Here is a 27,739-nt window from a genome sequence, read left to right as displayed (position 1 = left end):
TTCATTTCTCTCTATAGTCCTTAGTTTGCATTAATTGTATTTCTTCCCGTATTGTCATCCTATTATTAACACCTTGTAATAGTGATGTACATTTGTTCTAGTTCATGTAAGAACTTATATTTGCACAATTAACCACAGTCTTCATCCACTTTTGGTTTCACTATGTTACACAGTCCCATGTTTTGTCCTCTAGCTTTCCTTCTAGTGATATACACAACCCTAGCCTTCCCCTTTCAACCATACTCACAGTCGGCATTGTTAGTTATACTTGCAGTATTGTGCTACCAAGCATCATCTGCCCATTCTCTGCCCTCTTTTTATCTCCTGGCAACCTATACTCTAGATTTTAACTCCCAGAGTTTGCTCATTATAATTAGTTCATATTAGTGAGACCATACAATATTCGTCCTTTTGTATCTAGCTCATTTCACTCAACATAATGTCCTCAAGGTTCATCCACATTGCTGCATGCATCAGGACTTCATTCCATCTTACAGCTGCATAATACTCCATCATACGTTTATACCACAGTTTGTTTATCCACTCATCCATTGATACTTGGGCTGTTTCCATCTATTGGCAATTCTGAATAATGCCACTATAAACATCAGTGTGCAAATGTCTACTTGCATCCCAGCTTTCAGTTCTTCTGACATTATACCTAATAACAGGATTGCCGGATCATATGGCATTTTATACTTGGCTTCCTGAGGAACCACAAAACTGCCTTCCACAGCAGCTGTACCATTCTACACTCCCACCAGCAGTGAATAAGTGTTCCTATTTCTCCACATCCTCTCCAGCACTTGTAGTTTTCTGTGTGTTTTTTTTTTTTAATTACACAGCCATTCTAGTATGTATGAAATGATATCTCATTGTGGTTTTGATTTGCATTTCCCTAATAGCTAGTGATGTTAAGCATCTTTTCACGTGCTTTTTAGCAATTTTCAACAAATTTTTATTAAATGTCCATTATGTATCTCCCTGACTATAAGTTAGAGTTCAAACTCTAACATGCATACAAGCCTTAATGATGTGAGTCGTCTTTAATCCTCAGCTTTCATTATTCTTTCTCCCTGAAGGCCTCCCTCCCAGACACATCCTCAGTTTCCTGAAATAAACCACACTGTTGCTTGTCATAAACGCTGTTCCTTCTTCCTAGAATGCCCTTCCTCACTTTATCTGTCAGGCAAATATCTATTAAAACCCCAGTTTATACTCCATATCCTCCGTGACACTTAACCACCTCTACCTCATCCCATTAATCGAGTTAATCACTCCCTCATAAGTGCCTGCAACTTCTGCCCCTTGTGTACACTTCTATTATTGTTTCATTATTTATCGGTCTGTCTCCTTCTAAACTGTGAACTCCTTGAGGATTGGGTGCTTGCCTTACTCACCTAGATTTCTCAGTAACCAGCAAATAGACAACAGTTGTAAAAGGAAGGAATATTAAGACTGAGGGGAAAAATGGTAGATTGGAATAGAGTATAAAGAGTGAGGGTGGAAAGAGGATTCCAAGCAAAGACAGCATCAGCAAAGTCATGGGAGTATGAGAATTCACAGCAACTTCATGAGATTGTTCAGCTGGCTTAGGGTGTGTGATGGTGACCGGAAGGGAAGAAGCTAGAAATGGAGATTGAGCGTTTCATTGTGAAGGGCTTTGAATCACATGTATGAGTACCCAGGTTTGGGGCGTGAGGAAGACTGACGTAGAGACTCTTATAAGTGTCTCCATTCTTAAACCTGGGGTTAGAGTTTCTCACTTCCGGAGCTCGCTCTCTAGTGGTTAAGATCAAGGGCTCTGGAGTCAGACAGCTATGAGCTCTCATCTTGACCTTTACACTTACTGGCTATAAGTCTTTGGGCAAGTTACTTAAACTTCTGAGCCTCAGTTTACATAATCCTTCCCTCCCCCCATTAAGACAATATCTACTGGAGTTGTTGGGAGAATTAAATAATATTATGCATTTAAATTGCTTTCACAGTGCCTACAGTAAGAATTCAATACTTATCTACTATTATTATGGTTAGTTCCATCCCCTTACCTGTAAACACCTGTCTATTTCTTTTTCGGTTTAACCATATGTTTGTCTGTCTCTAACTTCAGCTCACTAACCATCTGGCTGTGGGTATGCAGAGTCTCCTGTCCCTGGCTCCACCCTCTCTCCTCAACAAAACACTGTCTTCTACCAGAAAGTTGCAAAACCACCTAGTTTAGTGTTAAGTGCAGCTCTCACTTCCTTCCCCCTAACCCTCTCTTCCTTTGCCCGGGGTGTGGTTCTTCTTAGGTGGAAGGGGCTGCAGAATAGAGAAGAGTGAACTCCGTCTAGAGTCAGTGTAGGACACCCAGGGTCAGGCCAATCTCCCAATCCCTAAAAAGCTCAAGACTAAAAGTTTGGAGGGTATGTGTGTTGGGGGTGTGTGTGCTGAGGGAACCCTCCCACCTTCAACTCTGAGAACGAAAATGGTGAGTATTATTACCCTGGAAACACAGCTCAATGCCCTGGGCCCCCTGTGTTAGGGTACTTATCCTATGTTGTAGGTGTTCTTCCTCAAATAGAGTTCCTTGAAGGAAGAAGATACACAGATAGCCCACAGATGTTTGTCGTAAGAATGAATTCTACTTTTGGACTGCTTCCTAATGCAAGCCCAAGAAATGCCAATCCCTAAAGTCCTGCCCTGAGAAATCTACCCCAATTTGCCAGGTCTGGCAGCTGAAAATACAGATACTTAGAAAGAACACGAGAGAAAGTAAATAAGACAACCTACAGAATAGGAGAAAACACTTGGAAACCATACAGCTAATAAGGGTTTAATATCTAGAATATAAAAAGAACTCCTACAACTCAACAATAAAAAGACAACCCTAATTAAACAATGGGCAAAGGACTTGAGGACACATTTTTCTAAAGAAGTTATACAAATGCCCAATAAGCACATAAAGAAGTGCTCAATATCATTAGCTGTTAGGGAAATGCTAATCAAAACTACAATGAAATACTACTACATACCCACCAGAATGGCTATTAATTAAAAAAAAAAAAAAAAAAAAGAAAACAACAAGTATTGGAGAAGATGTGGAGAAATAGGAACACTGATTCATTGTTAGTGGAAATGTAAATGGTGTCGTTCCTGTGGAAAACAGTTTGGCTATTCCTCAGAAAGTTTAGAATTATTATATGACCTAATAATCCCACTTCTAGGTATAGTCCCAAGAGAACTGAAAGCAGGGACTCAAACAGAAATTTTTACATTGATTTCATAACAGTATTATTCATAATAGTCAAAAGGTGGAAGCAACCTAAGTAGTCACCAACAGAGAAACAAAATGTGGTATATATGCTCAATGGAATATTATTCAGTTGTAAAAGGGATGAAGTCCTGGTACAGGCTACAACATGGGTGAACCTTGAAGATATTACGTTGAGTGAAACAAGTCATACACAAAAGGACATACATTGAATTAAAATATGAAATAATTAGAATATGCAAATCCACAGAATAAGAAATTAGAATATAGGATAACGGGGCAGGAGTCAGGGTGGGGAATGGGAGTTCATGCTTAATGGGTACAGTGTTGCTGTTTGGAGTGGTGGAAAAATTTTGGTAATGGATAGTGGTGATGGAAGCACAACATTATGAATGTAATTAACATCAGTGAATTGTGTACTTGAAAGTGGTTAACATGAGAAACGTTATGTTGCATTTATGTTACCACAATAATAATTTTTTTAAAAGTTAATGATGGGGGTAGGAAAAGAGTTTCCTGGGAAAGACGAGGAGAAAAAGTGTTCCAGGCAGAGGGAACAGGATGTGTGAAGGCTGGGAGACCAGAGCAGGTCTATCAAATCAAAGATAAGTGATTCTGTGCAGCTTTTGAGGCTTTTCTTAATATATCCCCCTTTCCAGCTTTTTCTCCCACCATTCCCTGTGCTCAGCTGCATTTCTCACTATTCTGTCTAAAAGGGATTTCCAGATTCCATCCATTGCTCAGGGCATTCCTCAGCTAGAATGCTCCCTCACCACTCTTGCCTGAAATTATCCACAATTCCTATCTCAAATTCAGCCTCTACAATAAAGCCTCCCTGATTTCCCCCAATCAGATGTAACATTTCTGAATTGCCACAGAGATCTGTATATCTCTCAGGTCACTTATCTTCCTTTTAAACACTAGATTGTAAGCTTCTGGCAGGTAAGACTGCTTCTTACTCATCTCTGAATTCCCTCCTGGGGCCAGCCCAGTACCCTGGACAAAGGAGTTTTTCTGTAAATATTTGCTGAATCGAATCCTCTGGGATACAAGTTGAGTAAAACTAAACAGAGGAAGTAAGAACAGCAAAGGAGTGGGAAACAATGTCCTTCCTCAGGGGACATCTGAGAGGTTTACCACAGAGAAATCACAAACAGATGGTGAAAGCATTAGTTTAAAATGTGAAGATAGCTCATAGTGTAAAAACACAATAAAGCCAGCTTGAATTCGGCCCCATATTGAGTCTGGGTGGAAACTAAAAACGAGAACAAGAAGAATGCTTCATCCAACATGTTTAACAGTGTCAAGTTCTACCAAACCTTCCCTCGGCTTTACAGAAGAGGCCTGAGCAAAGGGCGTTTTCACTCCTAGCTCTGCTCCTTCTCAAACAGGATCAGCAGGAAGTGGGGAGGCACAGATGTCAGAGTGGCTTATCAAGAATGTTGTAAAAGAGCCGCCTGAGGTTGGGGATTCAAGGCAGGACACCTGATTTCAGTCATAGTTACCAACCTCTTTTGAACTTGGTTTCCTCATTTCTAAAATTAGGATACAAAAAACCTTCTTAAAAGGTTGTAAAGATATTGCTAGAATGAACAGACAGATCATGTCTCTTTTTTTGTTATATCCCTGTACCTGTAATAATAGGCATTCCATATTTGACATGTTAGCTATTACAGTTATTACTCAAAAGATTAAAGCTAATTGCTTATAGAAAAATTGCAAATTTTCCTAGAGGGTCCTTTCTCTTTACTGCAATTTTCTCCTTTTTCTTGCTCCCAACAGCTTACCAAGTCTCAAGGAGTATGGCTCCAAGTTGGCTGAGCTGAGCTGAGCTGCCTCCCCACATCGCAGGCCACTCCCACCCAACCATTACATGGAGGGTACTGCTCAAATTCAGTATCTGCCTCCCCCTGTCTGAGTCTGAGTTCAGAATATCCCCTTGTTATTTTGCATCAGCCTGTGAGCTCCCCAGGGCATATTTAAGTTTGCTTTCGCTTGACCTCCTCAGGATTCAGGCCAAAAAGAACAGGGTGGCTGGACACCCTTTGGGAGGTATTTGATTCTGAGGTCCCAGGAGGCCTCTTCTCTTCTCACTGTGGCATCAGACCAGGTTCCTCCTTACCACCTTGAGTTTCCAAATAACAGAACGACAACTCTCATTTTATAGATGCAAGACCTGAGTATTTCCCCCAGAGAAAGAAAATGATTTACCTGTCTTCTGAGTTGGCAGTCAGAAAAGGAGAGAAAGGCCAGAGCAAGGGTGTGGTGTTGATGACAGGCCGGATGAGGACAAGGAGTGAAAAAATGAGGTAAAAGCTGTGTTTTTAAAAAATAACTATTATCTGTGAAGTTTTGTTATTATTACATCCCACAGTGCAGCTTTCTCCTCTCCTTCCTTCTCTCTTATTACCCACCCCAACCCCCAAGCTAAACCTTCCTGTAGACACGCTCTTAGGGGTATCAGATTTGTAACTCAACACACTTGATAGAGGTGAAACCATGGTCAAGGTGAAGTTAGGGGAAGGTGAAATAATAAAGTCTGGCAACACAAAATCTTTCTGTTTTCCTCCTCTCTATATCATAGCTTCCTCAAACAAAGATAGGAAGACAAAAATAGGACCCCAGTTTCCTCAGACAAAGATAGGAAAAGTATATAGGGCTCCTCTTCCTTCCACTGAAAGCCTCTTAAAGACAGGGACTGAATCTACATTCCATCAGTTCTCTGTTGACAACCCAACTGGGAGAGCTGTTTGCCCTTAATTCTTTTCTTCTTTTAATCATGCATAAAATATAGGATTTCCATATACCGTCCTATTATTAACACCTTGCATTGGTGTGGAACATTTGTTCCAATTCATGAAAGCATAACTATAGTCCATGGTTTAACTTAGGGTTCACAGTTCGTAACGTGCAGTTCCATGGATTTAAAAAAATTCTTTATTCTAGTAACATATATTCAAACTAAAATTTTCCCTTTAAAGCACATTCAAATATATGGTTCAGTGCTGCTAATTATATCCACAATGTTTGTGTTACTACCACCACCATCCACTACCAAAACTTTTCCATCGACCCAATGCCCTTCCCAGGGCCCAAGCCCATGGTCCTCCCTATCTTTATAAGATGACTCCCTCAATCCTTAAACTCGGGTTGTTGCTCCAAATGCTTCTGAGACAAGACCGTAAACCCTTAGAAAATCAAAACATCGTGTCTTTCTTATTTCTCCTCCCCCTTTTCTTCTGGTTCATGTGTCTTCTCATACCATCTCCTCTACCCCTGGGTAAGAGAGGATCAGAGAATAACCAGAGAAAATACTCTGGACAGGGAGAAGCAAGAATGCCACTAAAATGTGTTAACGTGTGTCCACACAATCAACGTAGGCAGGCAAGTTACAGAGACAGCCTAATTGCATGCTAGTGTTGGAGGAGGGCCGCCCCAGGCTAGCCAAGGACACAATCTAAAGCAATTCTCTTTCATCATCCTGGAGGGTGTATTCTCCAAGGCCACAGGGAGGTACAGGAAGCAGATATGGGTTACTGGTTACATCAGCTTAAATAACACTTCCCCGCTAGGCAGGGTTAGATACAGAATTTGCAGAATTATTCTAGTCCTCAGTGGGCTCCCAATCCAAGCTCTAACTGGTGGTACTCACAGGCATCATGGCTAGTCCTTGACGTCTTAAGACTTTGGGAGAATTACCGTTTGAACCTTCAATTTTCATCATCCGTAAAATATTAACCTCATGGGATTGATACGGCAAAGCCTGCTGCACGAAGCCTTCACCGAGTTAGTATCTTTTTCACCTTTTCTGGGTCAGATGCCTCAAACCCAGCCTGAAGGTTGTTTACGTTCCGGAGAGAGATTGTTGTCTCCTCAGCTTCCCCTACCCTCGCCCAAGATCGGGCATTTTCCTCCCTTTCTCTCTCAAACCTGCCTGTGTCAATGGAAACTGACTCCACTCTGGTTTCCCGGGAGAGCGGGAGACTCCCCTCTTTAGGCCGGGGTTCCGGGGGCCCCTAAGTGCCCTGAACGCCCCTCCGGGCGCACCCGGCCTCGTCTCCTCGTCGGCGGGGACGGGCAGGCGGCGAGGCCCAGTCGCCTACCTTCTCCTGGGCCCTGCTGAACTTCTTCTGCACCTGCTTGGCGAAGAGGCCGGCAGCGCCGCCCGCCCTGCCCTCGGCCATCCTGCCGGCTCCCGGGGGACGGGCTGCCCTGTGGTTTTCTAGAGGCCCCTGAGGAGGAAGTGCGGGCTCCCGGCATGCCTCGCATCCGGCGCGGGCGGGCCTCGCACTTCCCGCCGGGGTCGGGCGCGCTCCCCCTGCGGGGCCAGAAGGCTCTCCGCCCCGAGGCGGCCCCGGGACCACCCCGAGGTCACCCTGAGGGTCACCCCGAGGCCTAGGGCAGCGAGCTCCGGCCCACACCGCGGCCACCCTGCGACCTGCCGCGAGGTCCACTTCGAGGCCCACTCGGAGTCCCAGCGCAGCGGCGCGCCCCGAGGCCCTCCCTGTGGCCCACCTCCGGGATGCTGCCTGTGGCTCACCCACGGTCCAGCGCGGCAGGCCGCGACCGAGAGGGATCATTCAAAGCTCCAGCTAGGGGGCTGGGCCTGTTCAGCCGGGGCTGGGTCAGGGGGGCGGAGACTTGGACCTGCCTTCAGGCTGCACTCACTCAAGTCCAACTTCAGCGCGCCAGCCCTTAGTGGGAAAACAAATTAGGTATCATGACCAGCCCTGAAAAATAACTGAAATAATAGGATAGAAAATATTGTGATTTCCGCGCGTATGGAGAAATGTGTTTCAGTTATATGGGTATGTGTGCTGGATATCCAAGTAAAATGTGTTTCTGACTCCAGGTTGAAACTTTAAAAAATGGAAAGCCGATGTCAGAGAGGTTGACTCTAAGCCTGAGACAAGAAGGGGTCTATTGCAGAGAAGGGATAGGTCTCCAGATCTGGATTTAAAAGGGAGGAACAACCGGTGGGCTGGAGAAAGAAATGGATATCCTGAGGAAAGGAGAGGATTTCAATGGGAAAAGAGAGTATGGAGGCCTGTGCTAGGGAAGGAAAACAAGTTTTTCTAGCTGGAGTGTGGTGTGCTAGATGAAAGCAGGATGTGAAGACACACAAATTGTGCAAGTTAAGGTGGGGGTGCTATGATTTCTCTAGGGAGAAATTCTTTAAATGCAGGTTACTCCCTGGGCTGCCTGAGAGGATGACTGGAAATTAGAACACAAGGTTTGGAGGAAACTCAAGGATTTTTCAGTGGGGGGTAAAATTCCCTCAAGGAAGGAAAGAGGGACAAATTACACTTTCTAAGGCTTGAAGAGGAAAAACAAAGGTTCTTGTCTGCTATTGTTTTCCTATTCAGTCCTCCAAACACACTTACTACTTGTGGGATCAACTGTGGGCATTGCTGGGTGTTGGGAAGCCAAAGATGAATAAAATGCAGCCCCTGACCTCAAGATCCTTAAAATCTGGAGGTGGAGATAGATTGGTAATCAGATGATTACAATATAATGTGTTAAATTCATTTATAGAGATGGACATAGTATTTCCAGGCAATAGGTGATTAGGGCTTATTCCAGATGTTGGCTGTGGGGGTGGCCTGGAAGGGCAGAGTGAAAAAAAATGGAACCAGTTGATGCTGGATGAAAAGGAGTGGGCAAACGCCCAGAGCATGATGGTACTGTGGGAACATTGAAAGAAGATAGTGATGATGACAGGTGTGTTACCAGGAGAAGGAGGCCAACACCTGTGTCACTTCCATGACACCACAGCCCCCTCAGCCACATAGCCTAGCCATAGACTCCCATAAAACTCTCCTCATTGCCAATCTGTTGGAAACTAAAATCGATGGTCACCAAATCATGTAATATTAGAGCAGGAACAACCCACAGATTTTAATTAGATGGGTAAACTGAGTCACAGAAAGGGCAGGCTCCTCATGATGGAACTGGCACAAGAATAGAGGTCTCCTGACTCTAGTCCATCTTATATTATACACACTGCTTCCTTCTAGAGGCCTCTGCTGACTCAGCAGCCAACTAATTACAGTACTGCTCTCAGACAGTTTTTCCTGCAGTTATATTACCTCCCTAGTTCCTCTTGTATGATTGCTATGCAACACTGCTTCTCATTCTCTTAACCTTCTCTTTTCAGTTCCCCCTTTGTTCTCTTCTAGCCTGCTCTACCAGACTGAGCCCTGCTCAGGACGGAGCAAATTATTAGCTTCTCAGTTTTCTGCATTTTATAGAACCCTGAATCCGGTTGCCCTATTTTAGTCCCAGCTTAGAAGTGCTGACTCACACTTAGCTGGAGGCCCCGTACTGTTGTCTCTTTTCCCTTTCTTTTCTGCCTCTTCCCCTCAGTCCTTTCCTTTCTTTGCTCAGTATCTTCTTTTCCCTCTTTTAAATACTTTTTCCTCCCCATTCTCCTTTATATTTAGTCACTTTCTTTATCTGCTGGCATCTGACCTACATACAGCCTAATTCTCTACTCCTACCTCCCTCTAGTATATCCCAGTAGTTGCTATCACCCAGAAGCTTGGAGTGAAAACTTGTTCTAAGCACTGAAGGAGAAAACAAAAGGATAAGCCCACAGTCTATTTGGGAGAATCAGGACACTTTTAGTCACTCAGGAACATTTTAAAGCACTCTGTGCCTTTGAATATAGCAAATATGCATGGGGATGGGGAGGGGAGGAGAGATCAGGTTAATGGATAGGTACAGCCTAAAATAATCCAAGATGGATAATGTAAAACCACTCCACTGGGCTTGGTTTGTAGTCTGGCAGGAGTGTTACTGGACCAAGGCATGGATTCTTTTGCTGGATGCACTCAAATGAACAATTCCTGAGACACCAGGCTTTCAAAGAGAGAGTTATTGCTAGGCGCAAAGCAGAACAGATGGCCTATCGGTTCAAAATCTGTCTCCCTGAACTGCAGTAATTCTGATAGTTTTAAAGCATCAAAAGATGGGCGGGTTTTAGAATAATGAGTACAGTGGCCCCAGATTATGTAATTAGAGATGATCTAATTATTGAGCATGAGCAGACTGATTACATGCTTAGTCACAAAAGGTATGTAAGAAAATGGTGGCCTTAATATGATGATGGGTGTGATTTTTAGTATTATAATGAGGTATAGGTGACTTGTAGGTAAAAGTCTAAGCTATTGCACATGTCAGATGGGCCCATTTTGGTTAGATCCAGCTTTGGTTATCAAGATAACTTTGGACTTGGGGTGGGTTAGTTCTGGGCTGACCCAAGACCCTTCATTAATAAACATTAGGGGCTGTCTTTAGTGGTCATAAGACTTTAAGTTGAAAAACTGGATAAATGGGTACAAGTGAAGATTAGTCACAAGGTTTTTACAATCATAAGGGCACAAGATAAAGGCCAGACAATCATTATCAGAGATTGAGGCAGCAGGTCTCAGGTATTTCCCTTTGTCTACTCTAATATACCAGAAAGTAAAAAGGATTATCTATATAATGATTCAGTAATCATAATCAGTCCTTAAATCCTAACTTCTCGGGTTACAGGTGTGGCAGCAAAGTAAAGGAGGGACCAGCACAGAAATGTTGTGGTGAAGTCCAACTTGGGATCCATAATTGTGTTTCCTCCAGAGGGCTTTATTCCAAAGAGAGAGACACAGGCTGATAATGTATATTCAGTTTTATTTGCTTTTCTGTATCAGGCTCAATAGTCAGATTGTTTTCCTTAATGGCCCTAAGTCCTGCTGAGGACCTAGGAAACACTTTGGGAAGGCTGTTCGACTCAGGAAAATGTTCAGTTACTGGCAATGACCTGAAAGAAAAACCGGTTATGTACAGTCAGTAACTTCTGCCCACCTCCCGTTCTCTCTTTTCCTCAGGACTCCCATTTCAGAATAGCCCTCTACTGGGTCTGTGGGGAATTGACACTGTGGGAGGGAAAGGATGCTGATCTCAGCTGTGTCAGGAGATCAGCAATGTTATGCACACATACCCAGGACATAGTGGCAAGGACAGAACTTGAAATAGCCGTGAGCCGAGGTTCATGCCATAGGCTCCAGAATGTGTTTGAAGGCTAGGGGGCACAGATGGGATGGGTTGTGGGGCTCTACCACTAGGTCAATGTAGGCAGTCTCACCCAACCCTAAAGCATTGTTTTAGGGGTAAAACCTCTCTCCAAAGAGTAGAGCAAATTCTCTTAATGCCCTTAGAAGGAGCTTGTGGGAAAGGAGGTTGGTGCTTCCTTCCCTTGCCCAGGAGAATGCAGGCCTTTCTGAAGCTATTTTTTTCCTTGGCTTTGACCTACGAACAACATTGACATGTGACTGGTTCAGTCCTGCTGCTGCCACCATCTTACCCTAAGCAATCAACAGGATGGGAAAGCCTGCTCAATGGCTGTGTGAAGGGGGGCTCGAGACGGCACCCTTCCTGAGGGAAAGTACACTATAAAGGGAAGGGAGAGGGGTAGACACGTAGAGGTGGTGAGGAAGATGATGGTTTCTCCAGCCAACCTTTGCTCCCCACCCCAGCCAGTGTGTGTGGATCTCCAGGCGATCCTATTTCAATCTGTCATTTGAGAGGACTCACGTTATTTATCCAAGAGATGTAAGCAGAGACCCGAGTGAAGACTGTGGGCTTTTTGGAGACATTACAGCCCAGACTGGACACAAAGCTGGTCACTCCATGGACAACATACTGGCCACTCACGGAGCAATAAAGAGGGCCTCCGGAATCACCCTGCAGGAAGGAGAAGCATGGTCCTAAAACTCCTCATCTTTTTTTTTTTCAAATTCAGTTTTATTGAGATATATTCACATACCATACAATCATCCATGGTATACAATGTTCACAGTACCATCTTATAGTTGTGCATTCATCACCCCAATCTAGTTTTGAACAGTTTCCTTACACCAGAAAGAATCAGGATAAGAATAAAAAATAAAAATAAAAAAAGAACACCCAATTCACCACCCCCCTCCCATCACACCCTATTTTTCATTTAGGTTTTGTCCCCATTTTTCTACTCATCCACCCATACACTGGATAAAGGGAGTGATCCATGGGGTTTTCACAATCACATTGTCACCCCTTGTAATCTACATTATTATACAATTGTCTTAGTTTAGGTATTTACTTCTAGCTATTCCAATATATTAAAACCTAAAAAGTGTTATCTATATAGTGTGTAAGAAGGTCCACCAGAGTGACCTCTTGATTCCATTTGAAATCTCTCAGCCACTGAAACTTTATTTCATTTCATTTCACATCCTCCTTTTGGTCAAGAAGATGTTCTCAATCCCACGATGCTGGGTACAGATTCATCCCCGGGAGTCATATCCTGTGTTGCCAGGGACATTTACACCCCTGAAAACTCCTCATCTTTTCATCTTTGGACTTTGACTTTTTGCTGTTGTTTTTCTTTTCCCTTTTTTAAAATTTATTGTGGTAACATTTTGTTAAAAGAAATAAAACAAAATAGAATTACTATGGCCAAGAGGTTTAAAATGGGGTCAGAAGGTCATTCTAGAGGTTACTCTTAGGCAGGTCTCAGCCAGATATCACAAACTGCCAAAGTATGCAAAGCCTCTAGCAACAATATTCCTCAAAACCCTAAGGACATCTGGACAGTAAAAGGAACTACCAGATAAAGAACTTAGTTAACTATCTAAACTGAAGGACAATTAGAATACCCCAATATCTACCAACCACAAACAATGTGTGTAATCTTCTTCTTTTCCTTTAAAAACCCTTCCCTGGAAATGTCAAGGGGGGACACAATTTGGGTTGTTAACTGAATCTGTGCTCCCAGAATTGTAATTCTAAGACCCCAAATAAATGCCTTTGCTGCATTGCAGCTTAGTTTGTTATTTCTTGGTTGACAATATATAAAAAATAAAATTTTCCATTTAACTACTTTCAAGTATACACTATTCAGTAGTCTTAATTACATTCACAGTGTTGTGCTACTTTCACCATCCATTAGCAAAATGTTTCCATCACCCCAAACAAAAACTGTATATCCATTAAGCATTTAATTCCCCATTCTTGATGGGTCTTTGCTTTTTGTTCTCTTTCTCTTGCACCCCACCCACCCCATCTCTGTTTGTGAAATCCTGTGCATTTTAAAGCTCCAGTTCAAATCCCCACCTCCTTCATAATCCTACAGTCAAGATGAATCTCTTCTTTCTTTCTAAACAGCCACAGTACTTCCTCTGTTTTGCAGCACTTACATCATGGTTTGCCTTGTATTATGGTTTCGTACTTTGTATCTATGAACTTCTTGAGACAGGAACTATGTCTTCCTGATAGTTTTCTTCTCTACGGTGCTAGCATAGAACTTTGACCATCTTAAGATCAATAGCTTTTATTGACTTAAATTGAACCTGGGGTGGGGAGAAGTAGTGTGTTCAATTAATTTCTTTATCACTAGCATTTAGACTCATACATAGCAAAGGGTAGGTAGTCAAAACATGTTAAAGAAAACTGAGGTGAAGAGGAGAGAAAGTGATGTGGTGGGTAATGGTTATATGCTCAGGCTCAGAATCAGAGGAACTTGGGTTTTTAGAATATGACCTTGATTCTTTTTCCCTACTCAGTTCCCTGAATGCCAGCAACAAGTCGTTAATTCCATATATAAAATTGGAAGATATTTTCCACAGAATCTGACCACCCAAGAGGAAAGACATAAGGGTACTGACATTGGAGGTCCTCCAATGAAATTGTCTAGCCAGATCGTCTAACAGAGAAGTCCACTATAGATGAACCCCACCTAAGGCTCAGAGCTACCAATGAGTTCTGGACAGATGGAGGGTGTGGCTGAGGAGTTGAGGGCAGAAGGAAGAGCTGGAAGAGAGCTCAGTGGGAACTGGTGGATTGAGGCAGAAGGGGCTCAGTGAATCCACTCTGAGGAAGGGTTGGGGACTCAGAACTCTGAGAGTGTGGAAGATGAAGACACAATGTTTGGGAAACTCCAGTGGGAAGGGACCCAGAGACACAACTGCTTCAGAGAACTATTTGGAGTGACAGCTAGAAGAAAAGGACACTAGTTTTTCAGAGTTCAAGTCTTGAGAGAGAACAAAGGGAAATGAATGAACTCAGAAAAGTTAAACCTTAGTAGGTTATAGGTGGAACTGGCTGGTGAAGGCCTGGAGGAGGTTCCGTTATACGATAGTCCCTTTTCTGGCCGTACTCTCATTCAGGGCTTACAAGTTTTTAAAACTGGAAAAGTTCCTGGCAAAATGGGACAAGTTGGTTACCTTACTTCCATTGTTCCTCTAGCTAAAAAACAACAAAACCCTTAAATTCTTTGATTCTACTATTTCAGTCAGGCTACTAGCCTTCTGCTGGCTTGTCTTCCTCCACCATCTAGCTTGGACCTTGGGGGTGATCTGTAATCCAGTTGGTGAGCTCCAGCCATGCAAGAAAACCTAACCTATATTAATCCCTACAACTGGGTCATTGAGTAAAACAGAGCGAATCATACATGCTCATGGTCATTGCAATACAAACGCATGGTTTCTAACTCAGCTGATTCAGCAACATCTTGGAGGACACTCTTTCTCCTGTTCATTTTAACAGTTATTCCAGACCCATACAACCCTTGTCCCTTCATTTTCAGCAGTAAACCTCACTCCTCCTAGTTGATGAAGAAATAGAAGAAGCAATAGTGCAGACACCTTCCAACTTCCAGCTACCCAACCTGAAATTTTTTCACATCCACATGTGAATCTGGTGTCCTTCTTCCTGTTCAAAGCCAGCTCCATCTATGCTCTTAGTCCCATCTCTTCTGTCTCCTCCCAGGATCTTGTGCCATCCATTATTCCCTCTCTCTGACTACAGGATCCTTCCCTCTCTGCCTGTTAACGTATTCAATTTTCTTCCCTCTTAAAAGATCCATCCCCTCTATGACTTGTTTTCTTTCTAAAGCTACCAAACTTTCTGTTCTTCTATTTCATCCAAGGTTCTTAGAAGAGTAATTTACATTACTTATTTCTGCTATATTTCTTATTGTCTTTTCATTTCTTACCCCATCCATTTGAGCCCTTGCCCTCACCATTCTACTGAAATTGCTCTTGCCATGGCTACCAGAGACCCACCAATTGCCAAACCCAGTAGACACTTTGAGCTCTTAACATATGGGTCTCCTTGCTGCCCTGTATACCATGTCAGTTTTCCCTGAGCTTTTGTAAAACCTTTATCACCTGGTTTTTCTCTTACCTCTAATCACTCCTTCTTGGATCCTTGTGTATTCTTTGTCCTCCACCCATCCCTGAAGCAGCAAGCATTTGTGTTTCCTGGGGTTCTTCCTCAATCCACTAGTCTTTTCTCATTCTAGCACTTTTCCCTGGAAAGATGTGTGTGAGGTGTGGGATGTGGGGATCTCATTTGCTCTCAAGGGTATCTCTAGCCCAGATCTATCCCCCAAGCTCCACTTTCTTATGTCTAATTTCTTACTGGTTAGCTACATAAGAATGCCCTTTTGGGATCTCAGACTCAATTTATCCAGAAATGAACTCATCACCTTCTCTCCCAAATCTTGTCTCATTTGTCGCAGCATCCCCCTCCCCCAAATCAGTTAAACCAGATGCCTGAAATCATTCCAGATTCTCCCTCTTCCCTCCTCTCCATCCCACCACCACTGACCTAATTCAGGCCCTCAAATTTCTTGCCTAGATAATTGCAATAGCCCTAACCAGTCTCTCTGCCTCTTTTGCCCTCTTCAAAAACATGTCTACATTATCATAAGAGGGAGATTCTAAAAGGCAAATCTGATCATGTTGCTCTCATTTAAAATTCTTCAATTGTTCCTTGGTGCCTAAGAAATAAAGTTCATATCCCTAAGCCCTAAGTCATGTGACTCCTGCTTACCTCTCTAGTTTCATCTCCTAACATTTTGTAATATGCTTATAGTTTATGCTTTGATGGATGAGCCCAGGGGTCAGCAAACTTTTTTCTTAAGTGGCCAAATAGTAAATATTTTAGGCTTTGAGGGTCATACAGCCTCTGTTTCAATTACTCAGCTCTGCTGTTGTAGCTCAAAAGCAGCCATAGGCAATACATAAATGAACGAATTATGGACACCACAATTTTATATATTTTTCAGATGTCATGAAATATTTTCCCAACCTCTGCTCTAGCCATAGGGAACACTCTATAATTCTCTATTGTTGGCTCCATGCCTTTGTTCATGTGGTTCCCTCTCTCTAAATGTCTTTTTGTTTTTTTGCCTGGCCTACTTCTGTTTAACCTTCAGGAGTCACTACAGACTCCACTTTCTGGGGGAATGCAAGCATTTTCTGACCCCAGCAGGCAGAGGTAAGTGTCTGTCCTAATATGGCTCCCATATTACCCTATGTACATATTTATTATGACACTTTACTAAACTATATTACAATGTTCTATCATGTGTCTGCTTCTCCCATTCCTGCACCAGGGACACTGCATTTAATTCATCTTTGTATCTCTAGTACTTAGCACAGTGCCTGGCACATAATAGATGCTCAATGAACATTTGTTGAACTGCAGTGAGTAATCTGTAAGATGGTATACTGCTGACTGATATGATTCTATTTATTACATGTATAAACTATTAAAAAACTATCTGGGGCATTTTCACCTACCATACTTACCTGTATGTACTTCCATAAGTACTACTGGAATAGAGTGGCAGCGTTAGAGCCACAAGAAAAGTAGGGGGGTGGGGAGCTACCTTACCCACAATGACAACTACCCCTCCAGGCCCCAGCCCCATCACTGCCATAAAAAAATCTAAGTTGCAGACAACTCCTAAAGAACACACACACATATGCCAATGCACAAATTGTTGGGCCACATTCAAGCTTTTAAGATGGGGCATTGGGCAACATGAATTTTAAGGTTCCAACTTTGAGATTCTGTGAGTGTAGAGTTACGAGCACAGAATCATTCTCATTCAGATACCAGAGCAGAAAATTTTCTGTGCATGGAGGTGGGAGAGGGTCGGGAATAAAAAGTGGAGTGGAGGGGGTGGTGGTGGTGAGGAAAAGGTGGGAGGTAGGAAGCAGAAAGGGGAGGGAACTGGGGTGGGACTTCTGACACCTTCTGAGTATGTTCACCTGGCATCCAGAGCGAGCTCCATCTCCGCCAGCGCACACCATAGTGGACTTCACGGTGGAGCCCCAGTAGGAGGAGCTGGAGCAGGTGGCGTAGTCCACGGAAGGCAGGTAAGCCTGCTGCAGGTTCTGGGCCAGCTCTCCATTGGCTGTATGGGGCACACAGCATTGGAGGTCAGTCCCAGGGGAAAACTTCCCGCACCCCACCAAACCTTCTCAAGCACTGGTGAAAGCTGAACTCAGGGCAAACTCCTTCTCTCTGCCCACTGCAAGTCGTAGATTATCCTCTCTTCTCTTTTTTATATGTCAGCTACAGGCCCCTTACCCCAGGGAGCCATCCTTGATTACTCTCCCCAGGCTCCAAACCACCAATCCTACTCCTGACTTTTTTTTTTAAACTCTTGGGTAGCTGAGTTAAATTAATTAGAGTGATCTTATCTGTTGATAATACATCCATTTGTCTGTTCCCTCCTTAAACTGTAAGCCCCATGAAGCAGAATCAGAACCGTGCACCCTTGTTTCTATTTCTTAAGAGCTTGATGCAACTTTCCTTTATCTGTCTCTTCTGACTTTTCAAAGCCTTTGTACATGTATTATTTCTTTGGATCCTTTCAACAACCCTTTCTTGTTATAGATCAGGAAATTAAAACTCAATGATAAGTGAACTGAGCATAGCTGGATTAGAAGCATGTCTCTCTCAGCTCCAGGTTTTCCCAGTAGAGTGGCAGCTCATAGCAAAGCTTTGCCTGGTCTCCAAAAGCTCAAACACTGCCAGGTGGCTGACAGACTTCTGTGTCAGGCCTAATGTCTCTGCCCTTTATAACTATTTCTGTTCTTCGCCCTCCTACCTTTCCATGTTATCTGAATGACATTCCCTACCAGAAGTCTTCCCATGATGCCCAGATGTAGCTGAGGCCTCCTCTACCCCTGACTTATCTGGACCTACAGCTATTTCTGGTTCATTCGCTCCAACCCACAGCCCACGGCCTCTCTATTGAGTAGCATGGTAGTATAATGACTACCAAAGTGGGAGCCAGGATGCCTGAGTTCTGGCCCCAGTTTTGCACTAACTAGTTATGTGACCTTCTCTGGGCCTCAGTTTCCTCATTTTTATAATGAGGGGCTGATACAAAATACTCTCTGAGGTAAGTCTTTTTAGTGCTAAAAATCTATGATCTCCGACTTGACTATCACACAGCCCATTCTTGGCTTGGTTTAATGCTCCAGTTATTTTATCCTTGGGTCCTTTGGCTTTTGGTCTCCGGCTTTGAACACCTAGATTCACAGAAAAATATAACATCCCCCTTACCCCCACCCCATCCAGCCTGAGCTGCCTAATTAAGCTGTGGTGGATGGTGCCAAGGTAGGTGACTTACTCTTGGTCAAGCCCCAGCCTGTGATGTAGCAGGGGCTGTTGTTAGCCAGGATGGCTCCCTCTTGGGGCAGAACACCCAGCTGGACATAGCTGTTGAGGGTAACGCTCTGGGCCAGGCGTAACAGAGCGATGTCATAGCTGCAGGAGGAAAGGAGACTGGTCAGGTCACCTATGGGCTGGCCCTCTCTACACTGCTGCGTCCCCATAGAATTGGGAACCAATGACTTTGAAGTAGGAGGGTGCTAACTTGCAAAGCCTCAAATTAAGAATTGCGCCATTGGGTGGTAGGATATTATATGTTCAACATCAGCACCTGCTGGTGAAACTCAGTATTGCAGCCTAACTCCCGTCACTGCAATCCAGGGGAGTGGTCTTAAAATTCCCAGCTATGAATGAGGATCGGAAGAACCAGGGTGGCATGACTTTGGTGGTAGAGAAGAGTTCTCAAAGAAGAAAGATGCAAAATGCTGCATGGCTTTGAAAGCTCTGCAGAAGTATCCCAATTACTTGAACCTGTCCCCACCCCCCAGTTCCCTACCCCATACTCCAAAAAATTGACCATCATTTTTATTACTTCCTTTCCAAAAGATTACAATTCACCCTTGCAGAAGTTTTCCCACATAAGAGTCACTTTAAGAAATTCACTCTTGATGATGGATTCTATTCTGTAAAGCTCCTTCTACAGAGAAGGAGATTTAGGTGAGCGGGCAAATTCCCAAAACCTTCAAAAATTCTCAAGTCCTCCAAAGTCTAAAATTCTGAAAACCCTCCTGGATGAAAGTGCCAGCTCGCTATTCCCGCCACCCCAGCCCCAAGGACACGGTGCTCTCTCCCAGCTTCAACTCTGCCATTGGCCAGGTCTCAGGCAGTGTGATCCCTCCAGCCCTCTGGGAAACTATGTGAAGGAAGCCAAGACCCTCATGGCCCTGTACCTCCCAGTCCAGGGAGCCTGGGCTTGCCCCTACCCGGCAGCCACGTTATTGCTGTTCCAATTAGGATGTTTCACGATGCTCTGCACACTCACGTACTCCTCAGTGCCATCGTTCTGGCTCAGGTTGTGCTCTCCAGCCACCACGCGGAAAGTCAGTTGGCTGGAGTGAGAGAAGAAACCCTAAGTGATCCAGGGGGCTCAAACCTCTTCCCCCACTTAGAGAAAATTTGGAATGCCATCTTACATCTTATCCTTAGGGCAAAATCCCATCTTATCCGGCCCAGACAGAGGAGAGGTAAAAGACCCTCAAAGTTATAGTCTCTCTTTCCTAATCCATTAACTTGTAGGAGTGAGAAGACTACCCTCAACTTCAATTTCCCAAGTTATTAAGCTAAACATCATAGGCTGAATATCTCATACACTGGGAGAGGCATGGAGAGCATAAATGAAATAATGGCTCTCAGCCCCCAGAGAGATTTTGAGAAAACATAAACTTGTAGGCCTGTCGTTCTTAAAGAGTGATCCTTGAAGCAGCAGCAGCAGCAGCATCAACCAGGAAATAGTTAGAGATGCAAATTATCGGGCCTCACCTGAGCCCATCAAATCAGAAACTCTGCTGAGTGGAGCCCAGCAATCTATGCCTTCCAGGTGATTTGATGCATGCTCAAATTTGAGAACCACTGCTCAAGACAAATATGAAAAGTTAACAGCCAGACATTGAACAGGCACTTAAATATTGACTCACTTAATCTTCTACAACAAGTCTATGAAGTAGGTATTACTTCTCTGTCTAGAGAAGAGAATGGGGGCATAGAGAAACTGAGAAAGTTGCCTAAGATTACATAGATGAAGGTGGAATAGAATTTGAACCTGAGCCCATCTGACTCTAAAATTTGTACTTTTCATTATACTCTATTGCCTCCCCCCAAACATGAAAGGGCAGGGCAATGGCCCACTGCTCCACCCCCTAAATTCCTGCCCTGAGTGGCCAAAGTCCAGAAGACCTGGGCACACAGACTCTTCTCCTGCAAGGGGCTCAGAAAAGCTGGTCTTGGTTTTTCTCACCTGTCCACGCAGTGAGCAGCTGTCATCACCCATTGCTGTCTGATGAGGGTCCCTCCGCAGGTATGATGCCAGGAACTTCCCGACTTGTACTGGAGGGAAATCTGGTTGGGGAGGGAAAATGGAAGGGATAGGTTGGAATTTCTCAGAAGGCTTTGCTCCAAACTACATATTACCTCCCTAAATTCCTGTCATCAAGACAATCTCCAACTTTCTGGACTAGGGATGAAAAATAGGTTTCATTTGACCTGCCAGTTGCTATTGGCCTGGAGTGTGGGGTTGAGAAGGGGTGCGTAGACACCTCTGTGGTCAGCAGGAAAGAGTGCTTTATAGTTTGTTGATCTTGGCTTTCCTAATGGACCTGGGGAGTAAAGATGTACACGTATATCGTCCTTGGCATCCCTGCTCCGGGTGGTTGCAGTGGACCTAGAATCCAGGTCTTTCTACTTCCATTTCCACTTGGGAAGGAAACGTTGCCAAGGAATTGCTCCATCACCCGAGCCCCACAGCTGAGGTCTCCAGAGCTCAAGATTCACTGTGATCCCTCACCTCAGAGTATACTTAGAAACACCATCCGAATGTTCATTTTTATCAGTTCCTGTCTCCTCCATCAGCACCACATATGACATAATAGCTCTATTCCTGAAATTGGGGGTCAAACTTTTGTAAATTGAATCCAGTTCTTATCACAGTGATTGCTGTGAACGTGTGGTTATTCACCAGTTAACTTACCAGTTTTAGACATTTCAGTTTGCTAAATAAGAGCCAGGGGCCCTCTTGAAGGAGCAGGAAACTTTAAACAGCCAAATAAGCAACATGCTCTGCTTGGTTTGTGTGCGTGTGTGTGCCTGGGAGAGTGAGTGAGGAAGCGCGGTCAGCATTCACATCCCCTCCCATGTGTCTTTAAAGACTAGGACCCAGGCAGTTGGGGAGCTGCCTCTTGTTAAGGACATACACAAATACACATAGTACTGCATGCCTGGGACTGTGAGGGAACACCCACCTGAGAGGGCCAAGCTTTCTTCTGAGCCGCAGTCCCCCCAACTACCCGGATGTTGGTTTCCGGAAAGTCCTGGGTGCTGTGTCCTTGGTGGGGGAGAAGAAAAGTGAGTGAAGACTGAGCATGGGGTCAGTCTGGGTTGGGGGTAGGGGGTAGTAGGTGGGAACTGTGCTTTGAGGAATGTTAGCCTTGTCTGCTAATTTATAGCTCCTCTCCAACAAACGAGGGGCCCAGAAGCCTTCTGCTTCCCCCAGGTGTCCCTAGAACTCTGGCATGGTAGGAAAGGCCTATTTCATATCATCAGGCTGGGGCCCTGGACGCTCCTTGTGTTCTCAGCCTAACTCAGAGTCACCCCTTGGCCTGAGGACCCCTTCTTCCTCTCCCTTCCTCCCAGTGTTTTGGCAGAATTCTCCAGGGGGCATGGACAGCAGTGCACATCCCAGCCAGACACCTGCTAAGGATGTCTTTTTGTCAATGGTGGTGGTGGGAAAGCCCAGGCCCTCTGAAAGAGGCTTCTCCCTGCTTCATGGCTCAGGGACCTGCCACCCAGAAAGACTGCATGTCTAGTGGCCCTGACCTTTCCTATCATGGGTTCCGGTAGAGTGAAGTTTTTTGCAAGACTCACAGGTGGCGTATTCCAGCCCCATCTGGGATATGAAGCAGACCTGGGCTTACGAATGGCTTTCCAACCCTCCTCCCCAAATTCTCCTCCCTAGAGAACTTGGGCCAGATGACCCACTTACCAGAAAGGACCAGGGTAGCAAACACCAGGAAGTGCAGCATGTTGCCAGCAGAGTAGACCATTGCCCCTTGCCATGCACTGAGCCCTCTTTATACTCCTCTTATCAGCAGCTTTGCTGACCTTCCTCCTACCAACTGGCAGGGCTGTGGGTATAAGGCAGGGAAAATCACAGGTGACATGGAAATACAAATGAAAAGATTTCTTTAGAAGTAAACTCATTTATCTGTTGTTCAAAGACAGAACAAGGTCAGGGCTAATTAATAATCTGCTTTTAGTTGAAAAGCATCCAACAAACTCTTTCTCAGAAGACAGAGAGCCAGGACTGGCTTTTCCCTCAGGGTGCTCAGCCTCGGAGTCTATCACTGTCTCCCTGTCCCCAGCGGCACCATAAGTGCAGAGACCTAGTCTGTGCACAAGGAGGTGGAGGCAAGGGTGGGATGGAGGAGGGAAGAGTAGTTAGCAAGAGGAGCCAAGCCAGGAGGAAGATAGCAACATGTCCCTGTCAGGGAGATCCGACATGCCCCCAGGCTGCAGACCTAGGTGCAAACCCAGGGAGACCAAAACAAAGTATATGCAGTAGAGAGAATTTTGGTGGAGAAGGGCACCAAGAAACAGGCTTGAAGAGACTCCAATGGGGAGCCATAGAGAAAGGGCTGCCCAGAGAAAGAGAAAGTGGGGCGGGTTAGAGGAAGGAACCTACTGGGAGATACTCTTCGGGCTATGAGGGCTGAGAGCAGGGGGCAGAGGGAGCTGGAGGCCAGGAGCAGATGTGTCCTGCAGGCTCTGCCCATCAAAGTCAAGGAGAGGAGGAAGAAGGGAGGCACAGTGTGCTAAGAGCCCTGAGGTGGGTGGAGGTTTTTGGATCAGGCACAAAATGATCAGAGTTATTGCAGTTCCCAGAGCCGAGGACTATTTGGAGCGGTGATTGTGGCAACGCATTTTTTTTTTAAGTTTTTATTTTGAAATACTTGCAAACTTACAGGTCGGTTACAAAAATAATACAAACCCACACAGAGAACTCCAGCATAACTCTACCTGCCGTAGAAACCCAGATCCACCAATTTTAACACTTAAAGCATTGGATTTTTTAATTAGTCGGGGAGAAGTCAGAAAGTTTAAAGAGAGGCGGGAAAATCGCCTGATCCATCTTGGGGCTGCTGTTTACCAGACACTCAAGCTTCGTGCCTGCTGGGGTGGGAGAGGCCTGGAGAAGCCTGTCAGAAGGAGTCTGTATGGACTGTCCCCTTTTCAGGATCCTTGGAATGTGCAGGGGAGATGAGATGGGCTTTGCAACCTGGGTAATGTGGTGGGCTCTCTCTCCACCCCAACCTCCAGCATTCCAACCCAAAGCAGAGCTCAGGAAAGAGGGCTGAGCTGGGCTGGGGAGCCTAGGGTCTCTTTTGTCATGCTCCTCCCACCTCCCTGCCTCCTCTGGAGAGAAAGGAGATAACTCCAGCCACAGGGAAGGGGTGTCCAAGAAGAGGCTTCATGGCCTCCTAAAGGTTACCCCTTGACATTACACACTCCAAACTGGTGAGCCTTCAAACCGGAGCCAGTATCACGTCCATCTCTGTACCCTTGCTGTCCCATTCAGGGCCTGGTCCAGAGAAGCCCAATCTGTGTCTGCTTAAAAACCAAACTCTTCAGGCCTGCACTTTAGGCCCCTGTAACTTGTCACTAATCTACATATTTGGCCTCACAAACATGCTGGTCAGACCCTTTTTAATTCTTACTCTCAGGGTTAGGTATAGACAGTGGCCTTGGTTTAAATCCCATGGGACTGCATTCCTGCCGAATAAGCAATTCCTATTTTAGGAATGCATCCTTTTGAAATACACACAGGCACAAAAATAAGGATGTGGGTTATAATATAGTTTGTCACAAAGCAAAACTGGAAAAAAAAATCTAAGTATTCATCAATAGAGAAAGGTTAAATAAATTTGCTTTAACCGTACTATAGAATACTGGGCAGCTTTTATAAAGAATGAGTTAACAATAACCAAAATGTGGAAGCAACCCAAGTGTCCATCAACAGATAAGTAAAATGTGGTATCTCCATGCAATAGAATATTAGCCATAAAAAGGAATGACGTTCTGATACATGATACAATTTGGATGAACCTTAAAGATATCACGAGTGAAATAAGCCAGACACAAAAGGACAAATATTGTATGATTTCACTTATATGAAATAACTAGAATATGCAAATTCATAGAGACAGAAAGTAGATTACAAGTTACCAGGGGCAGGCGTGAAGAGAGAATGGGAAGTTAATGCTTTATGGGTACAGCATTTCTGTTTGGGGTGATGGAAAAGTTTTGGTAATGGATGGTGGTGACGGTAGCACAACGTTGTGAATGTAATTAATACTACTGTATTTTATGCTTGAAATTGGTTAAAATGGGAAATTTTATGTTGTATATGTTACCACAGTAAAAATAAAACAAGAATGAATTCGACTTAGACTGACATGAAAAGATGTTCTTAATATATTAAGAAAGCAAGTTGCACAGAGTATGGTACTGTGTGTGTGTGTATGTATTTATATATTCATAGAAAAAGGCCTAAAGTATCTATGTGAAGCTATCAACATTTATTGCCTCTAGGGAATGGATAGGTATCAAGGCATATGAGGATGAATCTCCCAGTATTACTTTTATAATTAAGAATAAGAATAAATTTGGGAACTTTTAGCCATTTTTGGCAATGATCACGTACTCTTCAAGTGGGAAATAGATCTATCCCTAGGGACAAGCCCTTCACTGCTCAGCCCTTCAGGACTGATATGAGAGCCTTTTGGAACCAGGAGACAATGGCCCAGGGCTTGTAGAAAGGTTTTGAGAGGTGGGGGCCCAAGGTTAGCTCTGAGAGTGGTGAGAGGTTGGGTTAGGGCAAGGCCAGCCTTAGTTAGCTAAGGGGAAGGCCATGGAGCTGGTTCCTTGAGTTTTCCCACCAGCCTCGGTGCCATCTCCCTTTTTGACCACCTTCCTTCCCAAGTCCTCTTCTCACCTCCAAACCTCAGCCTACTCTCTAGGCATGGCATGTGGTCTTTCCCCCCTGTGGCTGCACCTCTCACCTCCTCGATTTACTCTTAGCTGGCTGCTCCTGGGAGAGGCTACGCAGTTTTGGGGCAGGGGTAAGGAACCTTCTTAGCATCACAACGGGGCGCCTTGGTTGGGCATATATCACGGTAAGATTGGGCTGGGGAGCTGTGGATGATGCCAGAGAGTATGAGGGATGATGGAATAAATGGCAAATAATCAATGCCTGACAAATGTTTGGATGTTTAGTGCAATGGAGAGAGGGGTCAGGATTAGGGTTAAGGATTATGACTCCTATGGTTTACATGCCTTCTTAGCATAGCATTCAAAGCCTTTCTCAGTTGGATCCTGACACACTTTTCTACAGGGCAGCCTACCCACCAGGCTCAGTGGACATGGCGCCTAGGGCCCACAATACTTTTAGGGGCCAATTTCTTTTAAATTTATTAGGAAAAAACCTAATACAACCCAGACTGGATTACATTTGTCTTTATGCCAACAAGGACATAAAATGTATTTTTTAATGGAACAAGGGTCCCCCAAAATTCTGAGGGCCCATTCAAGTCATAATGTGACCCTGCTTTTCTAGCTTTTGCACCCACCGCTCTCTCACCATGATGTCCTCTTGCTTTCCCAGACCCACTTGTACCTTTTTGCCTCTGTGGCTTTGCTCGTGCTAGATCTTTGCTTATTGAGTCCTTCCCGACTGAGGACTCATCCTTTGTGATCTTAGGTCAAATGTCACTTCCTTTGTGAAGAACTTCCCTGATTCCCCTAAGTAGAAGGAATTGTTTCTTATAACTCACCTAGCACAGCTTTGAACATCTCCAGGATTGTCACGATTTGTTTACATCTCTGTTTCCCCAGCTACAGTGAGTTTTATGGAGGAGGGGCCTCATCTTACATCTCCTCACATTCATGTCTACACAGTGCTCGACATGCAATAAGCAGGCTACACTGAGGGCCAGGGGATGTTTGGGGACAACCTTCCAGATGTGTGTGGTCCAGCACAGTCCGAATCAACTGATTCTCCAAATGGATCAGCTATATGACAATTCAGGGGAGGAGTAACCCAATGCAAACTTCCTTTACCAACACCATAAAACCTTTATTTCCAGCTGGGATCTCAGGTCCAATTCTCTTTCTGGGAAATAACTTTTCCCTTTCCCCACCTGAAGTCACATCCTGGCCACGCTCTCCTCTTCCTTTTGCTAGGCTACCCCTCTATGGGGTCCCAAAGGAGTGGTGTGGGAACAGGAGGCAGCTGTGCCCCAATACCTTCATGTGGTGATGCCCAAGAGGACAGCCTACCATTGAAAGTCAAAAGAAGTCCTGGATCCGATTTCAGTTCTCTCTAGGCAGCTAGGCTCTACTTCAGGCAAAGAAGCCATGTGTGTTGGAGTTCAGCTGTGGTCACCGTAGGTTCCCACTTGCTTGGAGAAGAGATGGCATGCCTGTCAGCTCTGCCCCACCGGGGGCACTTCATGCGAGTACAGCAGACATGGTCATTCAGTCAGGTTCAATTCTGCACACTGTCCCTGCTTCCTCAGAGCTTGTTATGTTAGCTTTACCTGCTCAGGAGGCCTGGGTTCTAGACTCAGGTCTGCTAATACTATGCTGTGTGTCTTCGGACAAATTACTTCACCTCTCTGGCTTCTGTTTCATAAAATGAAAATGAAAGGGTTAGACAGAAACAACAGCTTTTCAAATTGCGCTCTACAGACTCTTAGCAGTTCGAGGGCTGGTGGGCATTACTCTCCTCCTCCCTCAATTTCATCTACACCTACTTTGCCTTTTATCCACTTTATATTTGTGGTTTTTGAACAAGGTTCTGGGAGTTAGAGAATCACTGGCTCCCTGAGTTTTCTTTCTTCACCAACATCCCAGAATTCCTGGCTCCATGGTTCTAGGTTATATTTATGGAGACCAGCTGGCTGGTAACAATCTGGAGTGGAGGGAAGAGGGAACGGGAAGGCTGGTGAGTAGTTGTCTAGTGTTCTTGTGGTGTGACGGAAGGAGCCCTGGGTCAGCATTGAAGAACGAGCCTCAGTCTCAGCTTGAGCCACCCACTAACTGTGAGACTGCAGGCGAGGCCCTTTACCTTTCTCTACTTCTGTGTTCTTATCTGTAAAATGCACATGGTGCTTCCTGTCCTGTCTTTCTCAAAGGGTTATCATGCAGATGAAGAAAGATAATGGACATTAGGGTGCTCTCTGTGAATTATGAAGGGCTGACAAACTTTGCATACTATTA

At 44.6% G+C, this 27,739-nt stretch overlaps 2 protein-coding genes across 2 annotated transcripts in view; both read right to left on the bottom strand.

Annotated features, from left to right (window-relative positions):
* Nucleotides 1-7,500, bottom strand: part of BIN2 (bridging integrator 2) — a 32,492-nt gene extending 24,992 nt beyond the window's left edge. Inside the window, exon 1 of the mRNA XM_037848136.1 lies at nucleotides 7,357-7,500. Within this exon, the coding sequence (XP_037704064.1) occupies nucleotides 7,357-7,437 (81 nt within the window). The 5' untranslated portion in view covers nucleotides 7,438-7,500. The remainder of the gene's footprint in view (nucleotides 1-7,356) is intronic.
* Nucleotides 7,501-10,919: 3,419 nt separating this feature from the next.
* CELA1 (chymotrypsin like elastase 1) lies at nucleotides 10,920-27,669 on the bottom strand. Its single transcript, XM_037845023.1, has 9 exons — nucleotides 26,293-27,669; nucleotides 22,446-22,587; nucleotides 21,706-21,788; nucleotides 20,706-20,806; nucleotides 19,675-19,800; nucleotides 18,711-18,847; nucleotides 17,338-17,483; nucleotides 11,831-11,980; nucleotides 10,920-11,057 (listed from the first exon to the last, which is right to left on the bottom strand). Exons 2-9 carry the CDS (start codon nucleotides 22,504-22,506, stop codon nucleotides 11,040-11,042), a joined length of 822 nt encoding a protein of 273 aa, XP_037700951.1. The 5' UTR covers nucleotides 22,507-22,587; nucleotides 26,293-27,669; the 3' UTR covers nucleotides 10,920-11,039.
* Between the last annotated feature and the right edge of the window lie 70 nt (nucleotides 27,670-27,739).

This window comes from Choloepus didactylus, chromosome 8 (genome assembly GCF_015220235.1).
Source record: "Choloepus didactylus isolate mChoDid1 chromosome 8, mChoDid1.pri, whole genome shotgun sequence".
Classification (NCBI taxonomy): domain Eukaryota; kingdom Metazoa; phylum Chordata; class Mammalia; order Pilosa; family Megalonychidae; genus Choloepus; species Choloepus didactylus.
The sequence above is the reverse complement of the archived record's forward strand: the minus strand, read 5'-3'. Positions and strand labels throughout refer to the sequence as shown.